Genomic DNA, 21,363 nt, shown 5'->3' with positions numbered 1-21,363 from the left:
TTTGGACACTGGACCTACATAGGATAAGATTGCATGGTTGGTATCAAGTCATTCTGTGGTTCACCCTAGACGACATTGTCAAAGGTGTCAATTTAAGGGCTTGGTTGCTTGCTTGTGCATATTCATTAATGTTACCTAATTATTCATCCATAATACAATAAATAAAGCTCTTTTATATTCCATAGATGTTTTTTAGCTGATATCTTGCACCTGAGACAAGCAAGCAAAGTCAACCATGGCGCACTGGTTTGGTGTCAACTTCAAAGTGTTTAAAGTTGCTTCTGATGACAACACCCATCAGAGAATGAGGTTAGTATATTAGACTACAGGGACGGCCAGTAACTCTGCACGATTGGTGACATGGTTACCGGCCATCCTGGAGGAACAAGGACATCTCCTCGACCCCTCGTTGCCGTTATAGAATCATGTAATTAAGGACAGAATCCCTCAACAGAGTGGTCAAGTTGGTGTCACTGAGAGTATCACAAACTTCCAGCTGAGCAGGCAGGAAAAGGGTGCATCTGTTAGAGTTCAAGATAAAGACAAGGAAAGTTGCATAGAGATAACAATGAAGTTTTGTTTAATACACATCCACTAGATATCTATCAAAATATGCATTTTTTTAATGTAGAAAGCTGTCATTTCCGGTTGTGGGTAAAACACAAAGATATGTTACCAATTTAACAATAATGATAACTTGTTTCCTTGTTGTTCCCTCTAAACAAAATTTATTTCTTTTGTTGTGAACAGTGATACCTCCACATAATGAGGATGCCACATGCAACACTGACTTAGCGCTGACTAGCTCTTAAATAATTTAGAGCCTTGTTTCATCGGATACCAGCAACTTTAGACTTTGACGTATGGCTAACAGACTGGCTGTATGTGTAATTGATGAGTTGATGAGTTGTACTCTGCATCGAATAGAAGCTGCATTGAATAGAAGTTGCTAAAGCATGCATCAACTCAGCAAAATAATGCAACATAATCAGTGCTTCTAACACAGCTTAACACCTAACACTTTATACTACGTTTTCCTTATTTGATCCTTTTGTATTTAGGTAAGTTCAGGTATGCAAAAATGTATCAACACTACTTGTGTAATTCAAACTTGAGGTCAGTTTTTAATCCTTACGGTTAAAGTCTGAAAGCATTTAAGGCACAAGGATTTGCAAAGGACTTTGGTGATTCCATGACAAAAGACAGTGTGTCTGCACCGAGACCCAATTTGGAGCAGCACCCTATTAAAGATTAAAGGGAGCGTTCTTCCAATTAGGCTGGGTTGACATTTTGTTTACTTGCATGAAATTCTAAAGTGACATGGTAATATGCTGATTACCTCATGCTCTCACATTTGGAAGCTTTGCCAGTGAAGAACTGTTTTCATATTACAATTACAAATAGCTGCACTGTGCCAACCTCATGAATATAACCTCTGAAAGGCACGTCTTGTACTTTGTGACCTTACCTTAACATTACCTTGGTTAGGATGAAACTTCTTGAGCTTATGCAGAAGCACTATACAGTTGTAGTTTATCAGTTAGAGTCATTTGATGGTCTCTTTGCCTGTACATAAAAGATGCCAGTGGGCTTTTTAGCGACCATCGTAAAAAGGTGATTTAGGATTGAAGAAAAAAATGTCTATTCTTCTTTTGTTTTGTGCACAGCCAATGCGGATTGGCAGACTCTGCTCACAATGACGTCCCTCATCAGTCCCTAGTTATAGTTACCAGTCTCGGGTTCAACACTCATGCACTATTCATTGGTGTATCACATCACTCCTGCCCAACTTCAGACCTGGACCAACCCAATTCTTTTCTGTACAACTTTACTTTGTAGTCTTATTCCCACTGCTGTGTAAATGTCTAAAATGTTTACGTAGTGTTGCTTCCATCACAGAGGGAAAAAAAAGAAATTGCTTCCTTGCAGGAAACCTTTTGGAGGTACTCAGAGGAGGGAGACAAGAGCCTCATTTTATTGTATGGTATGTATGATAACATTATATTATTTCTTCTGGAACATCATGTTGAGCAAAGATCAGATGTAAACTGCAAAGCTTTGGCATTTGGCAAGTTTTGCAGAGTACTTCAAAGCCGGGTTTCTTTGAGGAGCGACTTTCTCATTAAGAATATTTGTTCTATTAAGCTTTTTTCTTTGGATACTGCACAGATATTTAGAACTTTGCATCCTAGGTTTCTTGCAGTTGTTCTTAATTGCATGCTTTTTGCTTTTATTCTAAACCTATTGAGTCTTTTTCTGTGCATCATTACTTTTCTGAGCTCCTGTTTTTGACTGAGTTTCAATAATTGTGATGTGTTTTGTTTCTTTTTTTAGTACCTTTTTTATTGGGATTTTTTTGCAGGGATATGTACTTGTATCAATGGCAAATACAATTGCCTTTTATAATGTGCCACAAAAGAACAAAAACATGTATTTTTAAGAAGAAGTGCACCGTTGACAAGGATTGTGATGTGTTTAAAATATATGGTGAATGGTTTCGATGTGTTCAACTTAGTTTTGTGTTTTTGGCTGTGACACAGAACTCTGAAAATGTAGAGAAAATATTCAAAAAAGTAAACAAAACATTTAGGAAATAAACAGCTGTGAAGGGCTGTAGGTCCTTTGTGTGAACCTTTGTAAATGCCAATCTAGGAAATAATTAGCACACTTGATCACATTCAAAAAATAAATTGGAACTTTTTAGATTAAAACTGTGCACCCGTGGAAAGGGCACTTTACATTACAGATTAATTATAGCAGATTAATTATTTTAAGTGTATTATTTTTCACAATGCATGTGAAATGTATCCTGTTTAATTGACGTATTAAGGTCAGCTGATTTGAATAATTGAAAGCCCCTTTTGAAGGCTAAACCAGGGAGTGGTAGCACACCCCTCTTAAAATGATAGCATACATGCTGTGCATTAGTTCGTTCATAACACTTTGATATATGTGTCCTACGTTATATGTTTCGGATATGAATAAGTATGCATTACATGTTTTACATGCTCTTAATAATTTAGGCATTTTCCAGTTGCTCTTGGACAGCAATTATTGTTGGCCTCCTTCTTTCTCTAAGACATTGGAGAAGTGCTTCATGGTTTAGTCTATTGTGGCTTTACCCTCCTGTTTTTGATGTTTTGTGACTGTTAAGCCACATGAAGTGGGGTTCTGACTGCAGAAAATGCATAGAAAATGAGATCAGCATGCATAAAACATTAGTTAACTTTTTTGGTTTTTAATTAATTGAAAGGTGATAATAAGGATGTTTCTATACCAATGTTTTCATCATAAAAGTGCAAACCGAGTGCCTATGAAACAGTAAATCTCTTTATTTCTTTCACAGAGCATACAGAGAATTGTTGTGAACCATGAAGCGCAGTAAGCACCGTGGACACAAGGAGGACAGAAACGGAGGTATCAGTAGCTAAGATGGATGACAGAAGATTAGGTCAATTAAGCTAGGAAATCCTGGCTGATATTACAAACTCCAGTTGGCTTACAGCCCCTTTCAGCACAATTTACCTCACTAGAGAACATTTGTGAAACCAAATTATCAAAGATGTATTCTTATCCAAAAAAAAAATACAAATGCAGCTTCCATACTTTTGATCCTTTTTTGACATTTAAATGACAAAGTTTTTGAATTTTCTTATTTACTTTTTATTTACCAATGCTGCAGTAGATTAAATACATTCAGCATTTCTTTCTACTTTTAAATGTGATGCACTTTCACTTGTAATACCTTGTCACTGACTTTTATAAAAAATATTCAAGGATGAATTGTCAACACACAATAAAACACAATGTTTAAGCAGGTCACCACTTTTAAGTATTTTAATACAAGTTGTCCTTATTGTTTGCCTTTCATATGATCTCCAGATGAGCCAGCTATTCTGGAGACAGAGAACCTGGATCGTCAGGGCATGTTCATGGGAGGAGGCCCAGATCCTGACACCATCTCACTGGCCTCAGTCACAGCCGTCACCACCAATGTATCAAATAAGAGGCAAGCACGGTTCAGTTGTACATATGGCTTCCTTTTAAACATTTGTATTGCTATTGTTAGTCATGTGAATCTGTCTAAAGATTCTCACTAATTTCTCACACCTCATTGTCTTATAGATCAAAGCCAGACATAAAGATGGAGCCCAGTTCTGGAAGACCAGTAGATTACCAAGTAAGAGAAATATTACCCATCATTTTATCCTGAGTCATTGTAGAGTATTTTAATGTTCCTGTATTTGCACAGGCAGGATGATCTTAATTTTTAGTCTGACCCGATTACCTGAATCTCACTGTAAATTACTTGATAATTTAATTTCAGGTCAGTGTGACAGTGATTGAAGCCAGGCAGCTTGTGGGACTGAACATGGATCCAATGGTCTGTGTGGAGATTGGAGAAGATAAAAAGTACACCTCAATGAAGGAATCAACCAACTGCCCATACTACAATGAAGTGAGTCAGCCGTTACAGTACATCTATATTCATTTCTGTTTGGGGGAAAAAGCACTGTATGTATCTAAATACAACGTTGTCACTAACTCTTTTCTCTTTCCAGTATTTTGTGTTCGACTTCCACGTCCCTCCAGATGTTATGTTCGACAAAATCCTGAAGTTGTCTGTAAGTTGTTCACTTCATAACAGTGTAACATAAAACAGATTCAGACAATTTCTTGTTTGCTACAAGACAAGTGTATTTAATGTGGCAATGATTATTACCCCTTAGGTAATTCACTCCAAAAATCTTCTGCGTAGTGGAACACTGGTTGGGTCTTTTAAACTGGATGTTGGCACAATCTACTCCCAGCCTGGTAAAGAATGATGGAAATCAGCATTGTTGTTATGAGTTGATAGTGCTGATATTTAAACTGATTTGTCTCCTCTTTTGTCTTCCAGAACATCAGTTTTACCACAAGTGGGCTTTGTTGTCTGACCCTGATGACATCTCAGCGGGTTGTAAAGGCTACGTCAAGTGTGATGTTGCAGTTGTGGCCAAAGGAGACACTATAAAGACTCCACACAAGGCCAATGAATCAGATGAAGATGACATAGAGGGGTAACTAAAGGGGATTCTTTATTTTTCTTAAAATTTGCCAAGAAACGTGTCTAGGTAGACTTCAAATAGTAATCAGTGTGTAGAATTTAACACCTGGTAACATTTGTGTTGTTATGGAGATTAATTTATTTACATGATGATACTTGGGCCATTAATGACTGAAGTATCAATCAACATTTTGATTTAAGCATTTAAACTTAATGGAGAAAAATCCCCTTTTCAGACGTTCACTTGTTTGTCATCTTATTTTGTTTCTGTTCTGTTCTGTTTCAGCAATCTCTTATTGCCAGAGGGGGTGCCGGCAGAGCGACAGTGGGCTCGTTATTATCTGAAGATCTACAGGGCTGAGGGCCTCCCGAGAATGAACACCAGCATCATGGCCAACGTCAAAAAGGCCTTTATAGGGGAAAATAAGGACCTGGTTGATCCTTATGTTCAAGTACAGTTTGCTGGGCAGAAGGTAAGTAATACTACGGATCCCAAACATTCATTGCCCTCTGTTTTTGTGTGTTTCATCTGAGCCAGGTCATGACAGCCACATCAATTACAGTTGAGTTGATTCAAATATAGCTCTGATTGTAATGTCCGATTACAGGGGAAATCATCAGTTCAGAAGAGCTGCTATGAGCCTATCTGGAACGAGCAACTTGTCTTCACTGAGATGTTTCCACCACTGTGCAGGCGCATGAAGATCCAGATCCGCGACTCAGATAAAGTGAATGATGTTGCTATAGGAACACACTTTCTGGACCTAAGGAATATTTCCAATGATGGGGACAAAGGTGATGTATCATTTGTTTTTCCTTCCTGAATTTGTGAAACATTGTTTTGACCTGGACAGACGCTAGTGCCTTTTAAGATACAAGGAAGCTACTCGCCAAGTTAATTGTTATCCCATCCATGGTTTTTGATCTTGCATCAATCTACTCACTGCTGTTGAAAGCATCTGTCAGATTGCACCATTCCATCCATGATTTTCAAATTATCAGATGCAAGTTATATCTATTTATTATCTTTCAGGCTTCCTTCCCACACTGGGACCTGCCTGGGTTAACATGTACGGCTCCACTCGTACCTACACCCTGATGGACGAGTACCAGGAGTTAAATGAAGGACTTGGAGAGGGAGTGTCCTTCAGGGCCCGTCTGCTTATCAGCCTGGGTGTGGAGATCCTGGACCCCTCCTCACCTGACATTACCAACTCCACAGAGGTGCAGCTGGAGGGAGTACCCAACATCTCAGAGGTGGGTCCCTGCTCGGATGGGCAGCCATGCAGATGAAGCCAATTGTTACTCCTGCTGACAGGTCTTTGTGCTGCAGTTATTGTGAATTATTAATTATCTTTATTTAGCCCACTTGATGCATTATTAACATGCTGTTTTGCGCTCATGTGGCTTCTTTTTGTTGGTACACTGTAAGTCACACAACTAATTCAATTGGGACCGTAATTCCAACTCCTCAGGGATTCCATCTTCACTGTCTGACAGCTTGTATTACAGGGTTGTCAGGACCACTGCATTCAAAGTTCGACAGCAGTCAAAAGTTGGTGGATTCAAGTGTCTTATGTAGTTACTAACTTCTATTTAAAGGTATAAGGAGTAGTATTTTTTGATCACTGTTTGCAAACACACAGTTCAAAATCGGCCCCTCCTCCCGGCTCAGTGAGCAAGATGGTCGAGCGAGCTAGAGATTGAATGAAGACCATGAGCGCCGTTAGCAGTAAAATATTCATTTCTGTTTGTTTTACAGCAATTACGTTCTTAAGCACAAATAAACATGCCCACAGCAACGTACAAACCCTGTAGCTGATGCCACGCTTCATCGTAGCTCAGCCCACCCTTGGTCAAACAGACACACAGACCACAGCAAAATGGTAGAAAAGTAAACAATACAGGCAGGGTCTTAGCAGATACAGCCACCGCCACACAACTCTAGTGGGTCATAAGTGATGATTGAGAGGTATTATTTTTGCATGAGTATATACATTGTTTTTTAGTAAAGTCCTTCTTATTCTGCCTTTAATTAAGACAAAGTGAAGAAAGTGAGATAGTGTTTACTTGTATTTACTCACACTTGTTTGTCTGTTTCACAGACTGCTACCGGGAAGGTTGAGGAGTTCTTCCTCTTTGGGTCTTTCCTGGAGGCCACAATGATTGACAGAAAGATTGGTGATAAGCCCATCAACTTTGAGGTCACCATAGGTATTTCCTATTACTTACTTATTACATAATTTTCGTAATGTCTCTCACTGTCTCGTTGTGAAATTGAATCCTTGGATACTTAAGCTCAAGTTCAGTGTAATTTGTGAGCAGAATTTAGTGAGAAGTTTTACAATTGACCATAAGTTATTAACCTGATAATATTGTAGCTATAATTCAGATGCAGCACATTTACAGTATGGGTGTGACTAGTAACATAGTTGCTGTGCACCAGGTTACTATGGAAACGAAATTGATGGGCTTGCCAGGCCAAAAACGAAGAGGAAGAAGGGGGGAGGAGATGGTGACGAAGAGGAAACTGACCTGATCCACAACTCCAGTGAGGAGGAGATGGATGATGACGAAGACCTGACTTCAGTGGCAACCACCCCTCCCATGAAACCTGTCATCACTGATCGGTCAGAGATAAAAAATGATCATCATAGAGTGTAAAGTTAACAACAAATAACTGTAGTTCAGACAGAGATTCATGAACATATCCTACTAAAAAAGAAAAACCTGATCCTAAGCAGTTTCTTGTATTGTGATTTTAAGTTTAAAGTAATTAAAATAGTCCTAAGTAGTACTTAATTGTAGAATTGAAGGTGACCTATTTTAGGTATTTTGTTATTTGTATTAATCGCCTTTGCATATTAAAGTTTCTTTCATTCTGTTAGATGCATTTTTAGAGCATCAATGCTCCCAGTTGATTTCTCATCCAGGTGATTTCTTTTTAAAATCTATTCCTTATTTGTATCCTCAGAAACTACTTCCACCTGCCCTATTTTGAGAGGAAGCCGTGTATCTACATCAAGAGTTGGTGGCAGGACCAGAGAAGGAGGCTGTACAATGCAAACATTATAGACAACATTGCAGATAAACTGGCAAGTCATACACTTTACCAATAACTTGAAGAGAATATTATTATAAAAAAGTTAGTTTGCAGTATTCATTTTTCTTTTGGCAGTTGAATGCACTTTCCTAAACTTCTTCTATTTCTACTACAGGAAGATGGACTGAATGATGTGCAAGAGATCATTAAGACAGAAAAGACCTATCCTGAGCGCAGACTGAGAGGCGTCCTTGAGGAACTCAGCCAGGGCTGCAGGTCACTATAGTCACAGACTTAAACTACACATTGTAAAAACTAGCTGTTTTGAACATTAAGTTTAATAGATTCATGTAGACTTTGACGTTAACTGAGCTCCTCTTCTTTCAGTCAGTTTCTTTCGCTTGCAAACAAGGACCAGAACCAGTCTGGCAGAACCAAACTTGACAGGGAGAGACTGAAGCTGTGCATGTCAGAAGTGGTATGTCAACTGAAAAGGCGCTGTGTCTTTTTATGATCGTTAATATTTGTACAGTCTTGCTAAATGCTGTGCTGTTGCTGGGTTTAGGAGAACATCGGCCAGCAAGCTAAAGCCATGAGGTCACAGGTGAAGAAAAGCACAGTGAGAGATAAAATCAAGCTGGCTCATAACTTCCTCACAAAGCTGCGCTTCCTGGCTGATGAAGTAAGATCTACAACATTATGTCTGCCATTTACAAAAAGTTTTGTCTGTTGTACATGCTTGATTCATTGATGTCATTTCATGTTTAATGTGAGCGATCTTTCTTACTGCAGCCTCAACACAGCGTTCCTGATGTTTTCATATGGATGATAGGTAATGGGAAGCGCATTGCTTATGCACGTGTTCCTTCCAAAGACATCCTTTATTCCAGTACAGAGGAGGAGACAGGAAAGGACTGTGGGAAAGTCAAGACAATCTTTCTGCGGGTGAGTGTACACTAAATATAGTAAAATATATAGCTTGAATGTTGCATGAAATTCTCTTAAATTTTCCATAACTAGGCTGTTTTGCCCTGATTAAACAATTTAGTTTTTCCTCATATACTAAAGATCCCTGGTAAGAAAGGTTTTGGGCCTGCTGGCTGGACAGTCCAGTCCAAGATAGAGATTTATCTGTGGCTGGGCCTAAATAGACAGCGCAAAGACTACTTGAGCGGCCTGCCTAATGGATTTGAGGAAAATAAGTTGTCCAAAGGACCTGGTCTGCCCTGCTCACCTCCCATCAGCCTCACCTACATGAGTAAGACCATCAACCAATTCAACATTTCTTCCATGTTAACATAGCACACACTCTGAAATAAAGGCTATACTATTAAAATTAGATATTTAAAATATCTGACATGACAAAATAATATGATGTTTAGAGATATAAAATTAAGATCATTCTAATGTCTGTAAATGCATGGCACACATAAGTGTAATTGGACTTATTGATTCATGTATGAGCGTCTTTCTGTCCACAGTGAAACAGATCTTCCAGCTGAGGGTCCACATGTATCAAGCTCGCAGCCTGTTTGCTGCTGATAGCACAGGTCTGTCTGATCCCTTTGCAAGAGTCTTCTACTCAACACAAAGCCAGGTCACTGAGGTGAGCACACTCAAAAGGCTTTTTAGGAAGGCAGCGGTCAGCCTAAGGTATGATATATTGTATAGCAGATGTTGCATCTGTATTAAATGTTTTGTTTCCCAGATCCTGGCTGAGACTCTGTGCCCAACATGGGACCAGCTCCTGGTCTTTGAGAATGTGGAGTTGTTTGGAGAGGCCACCGAACTCAGAGACGACCCTCCTATTATTGTCATTGAAATCTATGATCAAGACACAGTGGTAAGGGTTGCTTTGAAATAGAGACGCCTGTCTGTTTCCATTTGTATTGATGTGAGCAAACAGTCTACCTTTGCACAGCTTGAATTTCCAGATAGCAATCGTCTATCCTTATCATCGTAATAATTTAAGAGTCTGCCTGTCTTTCACTTGAAATGTAAGACTAAACATGTCACTCAGTGAGTCTAAAACCAGCGTGTGATATGCCCTTAATGATGTGTTTTACTATTACGCTTTCATAAGTTCAAGGGTTTAGTTGATTTTAAGGACTTTTTGAGAAGTACCGCTTTTGTTAATGTCAATAGCAACTTAATATGAATTATATTTGAAAGAATGCTTTTGCTGACTGTCAATTCTATATTTGCTCCTGGAATTAACACCATTGTTTTGGATGACCCTTTGGATAAGTAGAGTGTGGATTCTGATGGCTTGATATACTGTTGCAGCACTGTAATGTGTGCAGAGTAGAGTATTGAAAGGCATGCAAGAGGAATAAGATATGTCCATAAGGATAGATGGACCCTCCTTCATCAGCTTATGCCTGTTGCATTCCTTTAACTGACATTTTGTGCTTTTTTGTATGTGGCTAACAAAGAAATGTGGACTCTTCATAACCACTAACTGCAAGAGAGATATGCTATTAAATTTTTTTTAAACAAGTAATCATTCAGTTATCTTTTGACATAATTACACGTCTGTTTTGCAGTTCACTGGTTATTATAGGTATATTGCTTTTGTTTACTTTTATCTTCAATGCTTTTTTTATGCAGTCTGCTTAGAAACATGTGCATCTCAAGCCATGTTTCTTCCAGCTGATAGGACAGATCAAATAAGTAATGATTACACATAAGCGACCATGTAATGTGAACACTGATGGATTGGATATAGTAGGCTAAAAAGACCATTCTTTCAAATATTCAAACCCAAATTCATGCATAACGATGTGGTATGTTTAAGGTTTCATTTACCATTATGCTTCCAGGGTAAAGCTGACTTCATGGGCAGAACATTTGCCAAGCCTGTGGTCAAGATGGCGGACGAGCACTATGGTCCCCCACGCTTCCCTCCCCAACTGGAGTACTATCAGATCTACCGTGGGAACTGCAGCGCTGGTGAAATGCTGGCAGCCTTTGAACTGCTGCAGGTTAGGTCGTCAGATACAAAGGGGACTGTTTAAAGGAATAAAGTTGTCAGATCATGTTAAAAAACTATTTCTAATGCTTTCTTGTGTTGCTGTTAGATTGGTCCCAATGGGAAAGCTGACCTGCCTCCCATAGACGGTCCCACAGATATGGACCGCGGCCCAATCCTGCCTGTACCACTGGGAATCAGACCAGTACTCAGCAAATACAGGATTGAGGTGAAGACTTTGTTTTACCTTCAGTCAACAGTGTAATTTTATTTATTAGCAGCAAAATGTATGTGATGAACAAAAGGAAAAAAACAACAAAATATCCGAACCCCTCTATCCTTCAGGTTTTGTTCTGGGGCTTGAGGGACTTGAAGAGGGTGAATCTGGCCCAGGTGGATCGGCCTCGTGTGGACATTGAATGTGCCGGAAAGGGAATACAGTCTGCACTCATCCCCAACTACAAGAAAAACCCGAACTTCAGCACTCTTGTCAAGTGGTTTGAAGTGGTATTCTATCATTTAAATTACTCCGTTCATATTTATTGATTTATAGTCATATTCCATGCACATTAGAATAGAAGCATTGAGTTTATTGCTGATTTAATTTTGAATTTTGTGTGTCAGGATTTGCCTGAGAATGAGTTGCTTCACCCACCGCTGAACATCCGAGTTGTGGACTGCAGGGCTTTTGGCCGCTACACTCTGGTTGGCTCCAATGCTGTCACCAGCCTGCGCAAGTTCATCTACAGGGCAACAGACAAGCAGGCCAACAACTGGTCCACTACAGGTATAAACTAATACCCAGAGACATATTACACCCTAGTGGATTTAAATGACATTATTGTTACTTAAATTCAAATTAAAAAGATAAAGTACAGTATTTGTCTGCCTGTGCAATCAACATGGTTGATTATGTAGATGGACACATTAACGTTATATGTTTATCTTTCAGAGGAAATTATTGTTGTCAACATGGAAAGTGATACTGGTTTTAAGAAGATGGATACTGTGGTCAAACTAGACTCTGTAAGTTTCACTTTTTCACAAATTTAATGTAACCTTTATTTAAAGAATTAGAATGATAATAATTCTCACTAAAGGATATATTTAAAACAGACAGCTGCTGACAAACAGCATTGGTAAAAAGTAACTATATATAAACTATTTTGCAATTGTACAGAACAATATTGTCACATAATTTAATATTATGCAATCTGCTCCTCTACCCAGTGCTCTGATGCCGTGGTCAAAGTTGAGGTAAGCAAAGTGCTCCACACTTAATTAATCAAAATTGAAAGATTTGTTGCAAGAACCCCAAAAACTTTGCTGACTACATCTTTAATGCATCCTGTATAAAAAGGACGATGATAAGGATGGGAAGGGGAAAAAGAGGAAGAGGAAGAAGGGTGATGAGATTGAAGAGGAGGAACTTGACGAGAGCATGTTGGACTGGTGGTCCAAGTATTTTGCCTCCATTGAAACTTTGACAGAGGTGAGTAACAGGAAAACAGCACATCCATTTTGAGTCTTGAGTCAACTCAGATCTTGATCAAAGTATCTTTTGGGACAGTGGATCTTGTTTTGGTCTTGATAAATCCAGCTGAGATTTTACCTTCTGCTCCTGCAGATTCTCAAGGCTAAAGAAGCTACTCTCTCTGATTCAGAGGACAAAGATGACATGGATATTGCAGATGGTGGAGGTAAAACCAGATTACAAGACCAGTGTTTTGTCATCATCAATTTCAAAGTTTTATATTACCCAGCATACTTTTGTGTACGTCTGTGTCATCCCTAAACCAAGTACTCCTTGTCTTAATGTGACCGAGTAGCAAATCTGTGATGTGTCATGTACGGTCATAAAACAGAGAGGAAAACGACACCAAATACACTCAGATACTTTGTTTGTTGATCAATTATAAGCTCACTAACTCTGATTGTTGTTTCCTTCTACAGTGCAGTAGTGAACCTCTTAGATCCTCATAGCTCAAGAATGCCTCCATGTAGATGATGACATGAATCCCAATTTCCATATGTGGGACAATCGCTTTTTCTCTCCCATATATGCATATTAACAATATGCTTGCCATGAAAGTTGTCAATGAAAAAGGACAGAGAATTAAAAAAAAAAAAAACCACAGAAAATGCAATTTGATAACATGCTGAGATTATTTTAGTGATTTAAAACATGTTTGATTCTGTGCTGAGCCAACCAGGCTGCACAGAATCAACTATTTATTATATGACAAAATATATAATAAACAGTAGTAAACACTGGTGCATATTACTGTCTGTTTACTTTGACACAACTTGACTGTGGATGATAATGATAAGAACCAGTCAAGTTAATGAGCTTTATGGAGACTGCACAGCTGCCTGCTCGGAGGGTCCTGTCACATCACCAAGTATCCCCACTGAACTGTATACAATTCAATAGTATACAATTCAATGGTATGCTTGTTGTATGCAGTAACAACTGGTTTTGGCAACTTTCATGTGGAATTCATGTCTCGAGTGCTCTGCTCCTTCAACCCCCACCCCGCTCTCCCTCTTCACTCCGTCCTCACTGCTAACCTGTACTCAGATATCAAACCTGATGACTCTCCTGTGAAAGGCACCAAGAGAGGAAAAGGAAAGAAGGAAAAGAAGAAGCTGGTAGATCCATTTGAGAAGAAAAAGCCAAAGCTGGATGAGCTGAAGGTACTGGACTCCTGCACCTGCACCACAGCTGAAAAGCCATTCTCATTCAACCTGTTGTGTATTTATAGATGACAACATTGTGCAGGTTGAAGTGTAACCTTGAAAAAGTGCCACATTGTTAGAAAAAGAGATTAATGCTTCGATAATTTTTGTGTTCTCAAACAAGGTGTACCCTAAGGAGCTGGAGAGTGAGTTTGACAACTTTGAGGACTGGCTCCACAGTTTTAACCTGTTCAGGGGAAAAGGTGGCGATGATGACGACCAAAACGTGACCGATGAGGACAGAATTGTTGGAAAATTCAAAGTAAGAACAGAATGTCTAAGTTATTCTTTCCTCAGTTACATCGATTGTATATTGTTTGCAATGTAAACATCTATTTGTTTGCATCCCTTTAGGGCTCAATGTGCATGTACAAAGTGTCGGATGACATGTCCAGAGACATGAGCTTTGACTCCAACATGGGAATGTTTCAGAACATTCCTCACAACGATCCCATTAATGTCCTTGTCCGCATCTATGTTATCAGGGTACGTGTCCTGCACTTTGCTGCATTTTAATGAGAATACTGTTGGAGATATCTCAGACGCTCAGATTATCCATTTCATTCCTGTGTTACGCTGTGTTTTTGGCAGGCAACTGATCTGCATCCAGCTGACATTAATGGGAAGGCTGATCCATACATTGCAATCAGACTGGGAAAGACAGAGATCAAAGACAAAGAGAACTACATCTCAAAACAGCTGAACCCTTTGTTTGGCAAGTAAGTAGAAGTGCTTCATTTCTGAGTAGTCTCATTACGTTTAGGATCTTACAAAGTTGTAGAAGCATGTTTTAAATGTGCATGAAAAACAAATTCCCATCTTATCAGGTCCTTTGACGTGGAGGCCACCTTTCCAATGGATTCCACCCTCACTGTGTCAATTTATGACTGGGACCTGGTGGGAACCGATGATCTGATTGGAGAAACCAAAATTGACCTTGAGAACCGTTTCTACAGCAAACACAGAGCCACATGTGGTATCACAAGTAACTACGCCATGTAAGAATCAAAGACTGAACTCGCTGTAGCACACATATGTTAAATGTTTTAGTTTTTTTACTTGAATCTAGTGTCTTAACCTGTTTTATAAATAAGGTCTGTTTTCTAACATACTGTAGGGTTATCATTTATATAATGTATTTATTTGTGCTTTTGCTCTTTTCTGTAGCCATGGTTACAATGTGTGGCGGGACCCAATGAAACCCACCCAAATTCTAGCTAAACTGTGTAAGGATGGAAAACTGGATGGGCCTCACTACGGCCCTGAAGGAAGAGTGAAGGTGGAGAACCGTGTCTTCATGGCACCGACTGAGATAGAGGATGAAAACGGTTAATAAAGTTAATTTCACTAAAAACCCTTTTGTTTCTCCCACTGAATTAAACTAATCACCTACCACAAAGCAAGTATTATTTGCATGATTTTACTAATTAAAAAATAGAAAAGTGTGATTTCAAATTAGGATTAACCCACATGGATTATTTGATGATATTTGTCAGGTCTCAAGAAGAAGACAGATGAACATCTGGCTCTGACCGTGTTGAAGCACTGGGAGGAAATCCCACGGGTCGGCTGCAAACTTGTCCCAGAACATGTGGAAACCAGACCACTGCTCCACCCTGATAAACCAGGAATTGAACAAGTATGTTCATTCGGTGTACTCATGTTGCCTCAACCCCAGCTAACTACACCTTTTACAGAGACTCTTTAGAGTTTTGTTTACATACTTTTAGACCTTGTTTGATAAATTGCTTTTAGGGGAGAATCGAGATGTGGGTGGATCTGTTCCCAAAGGATATGACTGCCCCTGGCCCTGCCCTTGACATCGCACCAAGAAAACCAAAGAAGTATGTTCTCTAGTGAAACCAAAGTCATGTTACAGCTTTTACCTACACTATACACTGTTTCAGCCAAACGGGAGTGTTTCTGAGTATTTATCTAAATAAATGTTGATGTTTAATCAGTGCTTTCTGATTCTTATCATTACTGATTGGTGTTTCATCATATATGTTGTATATTTGCTTGTGTCCAGGTTTGAACTGAGAGTGATCGTCTGGAACACAGATGAAGTCGTTCTGGAGGATGATGATATCTTCACTGGCGAGAAATCGAGTGATATATTTGTGCGAGGGTAATTACAAGCTGTAAATGTGTTTTGATTTTTTTTATGTTTTGTATTTTTGCTAATTTTTCCCCGTCTTGTAACTCACCTGGTTGAGCATGTGCCCCATGTACTAAAGTCCTGAGCCCTTACCGCAGCAGCCTGGGTTTGATTCCAACCTGTGGCCCTTTGCTGCAGGTCATCTCCTCTCTCTCTCATCACCTCCTCCTGTCACTCTTCAGCTGCTGCTTTATCAAACAAAGGCAATGAAAAGCCCAGAAAAACAATGAAAACAACCAATTATGAAAAACAATGCTTGCTTTATTCAAGATTGTGACTCTATCCTACACCTGTTCCTGTAACAGCTGGTTAAAGGGGCAGCAGGAGGACAAGCAGGACACAGATGTCCACTACCACTCCATCACTGGGGAGGGCAACTTCAACTGGCGCTTTGTCTACCCTTTCGACTACCTCATGGCTGAAGAGAAGATCGTCATCTCAAAAAAAGAGTCCATGTTTGCCTGGGATGAGACCGAGTACAAGATCCCAGCTCGTCTTAATCTGCAAGTGTGGGACGCTGACCATTTCTCTGCAGATGACTTCTTAGGTGCAGTGAACAAACATTTATAGTGACATTTGGCTTCATGAATCACTGTTAATGCCACAGAATTAAAACAGATGTTACTTATTTGGTGAATTAACAGCTTAGTTGAAAAATAAAAAATCCCCTTTAAAGAATGAAAATTGTATATAATAAGTTTTTGTGTACATTTTAGAGTGTATCACACATTTTTACTACTTATTATTTATCCCATCATGCCGATTAAGTTAGATAATGTCTCTTTGTAGGTGCAATTGAGCTGGACCTGAACCGTTTTCCACGTGGTGCGAAGACTGCCAAGCAGTGCACCATTGAGATGGTGACAAATGAAGGAGAGATGCCCATGGTCTCCATCTTCAAGCAGAAGAGGATCAAAGGCTGGTGGCCATTTGTGGCCAGAAACGAAGAGGACGAGTTTGAACTCACGGTAGGCGAAAGTGAAGAGTGACCCCCGAAATGTTGGTCACGACTGCAAAAACGAAAAAGCATCAGAGTTGGCTTAATAGCTTACACGCAATTGAGGGTGGTGTTGTTGTCCTTTTTTAGGGAAAAGTGGAAGCAGAGCTGCACCTTCTGACAGGAGAGGAAGCAGAGAGAAGCCCAGTCGGCGAAGGACGCAACGAACCGGAGCCACTGGAGAAACCCAAGTATGAAGAATGTTCTGTTGTGACCCAACTGAACATTTTTTTTATTACACACTCCTTTGATCTGTTTTCTCAGTCACATTGTTCAGTTTACTCTATGGCTTGGCCGCCTTTCACTCTTGTTACAAACACACGGACACACAAATGTACATATCGCACATATTGTAAACATGTTGTTCAGATCAACTTAGGAAAAAAGCTCCAGAAAGTGGTCTAGTGCGAAACAGTCCAGAAATATCTAAATAAATCCTGAGATAAATAAAATCATAATAAATACATGAATAAAGAAAGCTAAATCAGTCATAAAGAAAAAAAAATGAATTCCTAAACAAACATAAACCAACCATAAACTTTTTTAAAACCATTTTAAAATTACATAATAATATAATAACCAAAATAAGAAATTTCCTGAAATGAGGAAAGACTTTTGAATGCATTTACTTCAACCAAGTTCTGGACTTATACCTACGATCTTCTTTCTTTACGTGGTAAGTTGCTGTTTCTTCATAACTTTTGTGTATTTCTACCCAGAATCATCTTAAGTTTTCAAAATACTGTCTGTCTTGACGTATCAGTAATGTCAATGATATGTACATTTAAATTGAACTTAGAAAGAAAGCAACATTAGATTAATAAGCTTAAAGTCTGCGTTACTGAACATCTGTGTTTTTGTTCTTCCAGCCGCCCAGACACCAGCCTTCTGTGGTTCCTCACTCCCTTCAAAGCCATAAAAAACTTGGTTTGCAACCAGTACAAGTGGCTGGCCATCAAGATTGTCACAGCTCTCCTGCTGCTGGTCATGCTGGCTCTTTTCCTCTACAGCATGCCTGGTTACATGGTCAAAAAAATGCTGGGAGTTTGAGATGTTGCTCAGACACGCCTGCAGAAGGTTCCAGCAGTTTCACTAACCAGATGGCTTCTAACCCTCTTTCTTCCTACTTTCTAGCTACAGTTATCCTTTAATCAGAGCAATTAGAAATCTAATTAGAGTCAGTGAAATAATATTAATATTTTGTTTCATAATTAGTTGAGTATCAGCATTGGTGCATCCAAATAAAATGTGACCAGAAAACCTACTCTCAAGCACATCTGAAAAATAAGCCAAAGTTTTCAGTTCAGTCTTAACGTGGTAGTAAAGATTTGATGCGGGCTTGTCTGTCCGCATTAAAACATATTGAAAGCTATTTATTTTAAGTAGAAGATTTGAAGGATCTCTTTTACTTCATGATTCTAAAAAGGACGTGTGCATTACAAGATCACAGTATGCAGTTTTTTATAGACATAAACAACTACTTGGGGAGTGAGAACTTCATTTAATTTGATCATTGAGTGTATTTCACTTCATTAAGAGGTAATGGAGGTAAGACTGCTACTGAAAGCAGCTGCAGCAGAACCCCACAGTCATCCCCTGTAGTAAAGCTCACTGCATATGACATTAAATATAGCTTTTATTGTGGTGATATGGAGTTTTATGGAGTGATTTTTGTCAGTATTCTGGTTAAGTTTGCACTGATTTATTTTGGTTTACATGAATGTTTATTTGCACTTTAACACTGGACAGAATTTGTGAATAAAGTTTCTTCCAAGCAGTGTGGAAATGGGAATTAAAGATCTGAGAAAGATCATCCAGATCTTAAAGGCTGAGTTCAGATCTTATTACAATACTCACATGTCCATTATGTACATTGAAAGAGTGCCTGCTCTCCATACTGTGGCTGTGAAACTATGTCTTCATAAAAGACTCCAGTGAAATCCGACGTCCTCGGTCTGCACAAAAAGGCTTTTAAAAGTTTAGCCGGAGTCATAATGAGGCTTCAGCAGTCTGAGTAACTGAATCAAGTGTGTGTCTTCCAAAGTTTACATTTTAAGTATGACTTACACTCTTTGTGTTTTGCCAAATGGTGCCTTCTTGCTGAGTAGATAGTCACACAAAGAGGGAGATTTGTACTTAAAAGACTGGAAGATACCAACTACAGCCTCATATACCTTAAGCTGAACTTTTTAGTTAGCTAGCTGAACTGGATTTTGTCCGCTATTTCCCTCAGTAGAGTCACAAAGAAGTGATTACTTCGGTGAACGCTTTCTGACCACGATGGAGAAGAGAAAATGAGGAGCCACTATTCAGCATACAACCATTTAACATACTAAAGACCTGTCTGTAATAATAGAGCTCGAACACATGCCTCTCGCTATCATATGTGTTCTTTTCATCCAGCTTCGGTTACATTGTTTTAAACGGTGACTGTCTTCAGTAACTCTGTCTCTGTGCTCCACCAGCCGCCCAGATGTTGCCCTCCTCTGGTTCCTCATCCCTCTCAAAGCCATGAAAAACCTGCTGTGCGACCAGTACAGGTGGCTGACCATCAAGATTGTCACTGCTCTCCTGCTGCTCGCCATCTTGGGTCTTTTCCTCTACAACATGCCTGGGTACATGGTGAAGAAAATGCTGGGGGCCTGAGCCAAAACCAGCGGATGTTAACTTTTTTTTTTTCAAAGGGTGTGCGTTCAGTAATAATAAGAATTGTTTTGTGAGCGTTTTGCTATTTACCAATTTGACAAAATAATAGGAGCACTATTACAATAGCAGTACTAAAACTTGAGTGCATCCATCAAACATATTGCTACTGTTGGTGTGATAACTAAGCCGTTTTTCTCGTTTCTTGAAATGTGGGTTTATTTATTTCCATTCAGTGTCCCACAATTTCTCACCTATAAAAACACACCTATGAAAACACAAGCAGTTAAACGTATTAAAGGTTTTACCGATTTAAAAAAAAGTTAGCATTTTTAGCATTGTTAGCTTGTATTGGAGTTGGCTTGAACAATGTTTTGTCCTATTCATGTGTCTATGTATGATATTTCAAATTTGTGCATAAATTAAATCTCTGAACCATTTTCTCAGTAGTCCTGTCGTCTGTTTACATTTCCTCGTTTGTGTGGTATGTGTTATTATTTGTATTGTACGTATTCTTCAGATCAGATTCAGATGATTTCGGAGGCTTATTTTTGGATCCTTGCGGCCTAAAATGCCTGATTTCGCAGCAGCTTTTCAAAGAGATTGCGATGTATTTCGATGCACGTTTTTGCTATAAAATTGCGTGAAACAGTCAATTTTAATTTTAATACTTCTTAAACATTTCTTTAAAAATCAAAGATAACTTGTTCCAGTAGGAATAAAATCACCAGTGACGTATGGCTCAATGTTTTGCACAGGAGACTGCTATGATTGATAGAAACTCGCGGAAAGGTTGTCGTGATTGCGCAAAGTCGCAAAGTCGCGCAGAATTCCCAGGGAATTGTTGCAACAGTGCAACTTCCTGGAGGGAGCGTTTGTTATTAATTTATCTGTAAGTATAAGGCTTTAACTCATCGCTCGGTCTATCGTATGGATTTCGGATCATACAATCGAGTATCAGTAACCTTCCTTTTTATGAAAACTTCCCAAAAAGTACTAAATAGCTACAACTCGGTTGCATCAGTTACATCTCTGTGAAATGACTGCAACCATTTCGATATATAAAAATACACCCAACTAACCAATCCCTTTCCAGTGGTGCTCTTCAAAGTGAGGACCATCTTTTCTTCAGAAGTCTGAAGGTGAAGTGTTAAAAAGGTTTAAAGCGAACATGAATAGATTTAGTCATAAACCACCATTGCAAGAGACCATTCTTGCTCTTCTTATTCCAAATTTAGTTGAGTATATTGTTTCATCAAAACCCAGTGAAAGCAAAATTAGACGTGGCCGAGAGTAAGTGAACTCCTCAGGTTGTGTACTTTGTTACCACTCAATGACACATGCGCTGTATTTGGTGTGATGTTTCTAATGGTTTGTCTCTGTGCTCCACCAGCCGTCCAGACATCGCCCTCCTCTGGTTCCTCATCCCGTTCAAAGCTGCGAAACACCTGGTGTGCGACCAGTACAGGTGGCTGACCATCAAGATTCTCAGTGTGCTCATGCTGCTCGCCATCTTGGGTCTTTTCCTCTACAACATGCCTGGTTACATGGTGAAGAAAATGTTGGGGGCCTGAGATATCTGATGGATTTTACCTGTTTCTCACAAAAGGAAATACTTTCAGTTGTAAGTTGCCCTTGTGTTCTTGAAAGAGTTTGGTTTTTTTTTTGCCACTTGACCAAAAGACACCATCAAGTTGTAAATTATAAGCGTTGGTATAGCTACAGTACGCAATAAGGCATTCTCATATCGACTTGTAATTGTTAA

At 39.2% G+C, this 21,363-nt stretch overlaps 1 protein-coding gene across 1 annotated transcript; it reads left to right on the top strand.

The window, feature by feature from the left end:
• The first annotated feature begins 1,790 nt into the window (after positions 1-1,790).
• Positions 1,791-20,038, top strand: LOC127361398 (otoferlin-like). Its single transcript, XM_051395978.1, has 42 exons — positions 1,791-1,984; positions 3,347-3,417; positions 3,883-4,009; positions 4,126-4,180; positions 4,328-4,459; positions 4,563-4,625; positions 4,731-4,815; positions 4,901-5,060; positions 5,334-5,520; positions 5,656-5,842; positions 6,081-6,304; positions 7,153-7,261; positions 7,494-7,677; positions 8,022-8,142; positions 8,266-8,366; positions 8,478-8,568; positions 8,656-8,772; positions 8,883-9,035; positions 9,159-9,348; positions 9,572-9,696; positions 9,799-9,933; positions 10,913-11,074; positions 11,171-11,290; positions 11,407-11,568; positions 11,686-11,848; positions 12,014-12,087; positions 12,292-12,318; positions 12,422-12,553; positions 12,689-12,761; positions 13,643-13,758; positions 13,925-14,062; positions 14,155-14,286; positions 14,392-14,519; positions 14,628-14,798; positions 14,968-15,128; positions 15,297-15,439; positions 15,556-15,644; positions 15,830-15,928; positions 16,264-16,505; positions 16,748-16,926; positions 17,046-17,146; positions 19,421-20,038. Exons 2-42 carry the CDS (start codon positions 3,372-3,374, stop codon positions 19,599-19,601), a joined length of 5,385 nt encoding a protein of 1,794 aa, XP_051251938.1. The 5' UTR covers positions 1,791-1,984; positions 3,347-3,371; the 3' UTR covers positions 19,602-20,038.
• Positions 20,039-21,363: the final 1,325 nt, after the last annotated feature.

The sequence above is a fragment of the Dicentrarchus labrax genome, unplaced genomic scaffold (assembly GCF_905237075.1).
Source record: "Dicentrarchus labrax unplaced genomic scaffold, dlabrax2021, whole genome shotgun sequence".
Lineage (NCBI taxonomy): Eukaryota > Metazoa > Chordata > Actinopteri > Moronidae > Dicentrarchus > Dicentrarchus labrax.
The sequence above is the reverse complement of the archived record's forward strand: the minus strand, read 5'-3'. Positions and strand labels throughout refer to the sequence as shown.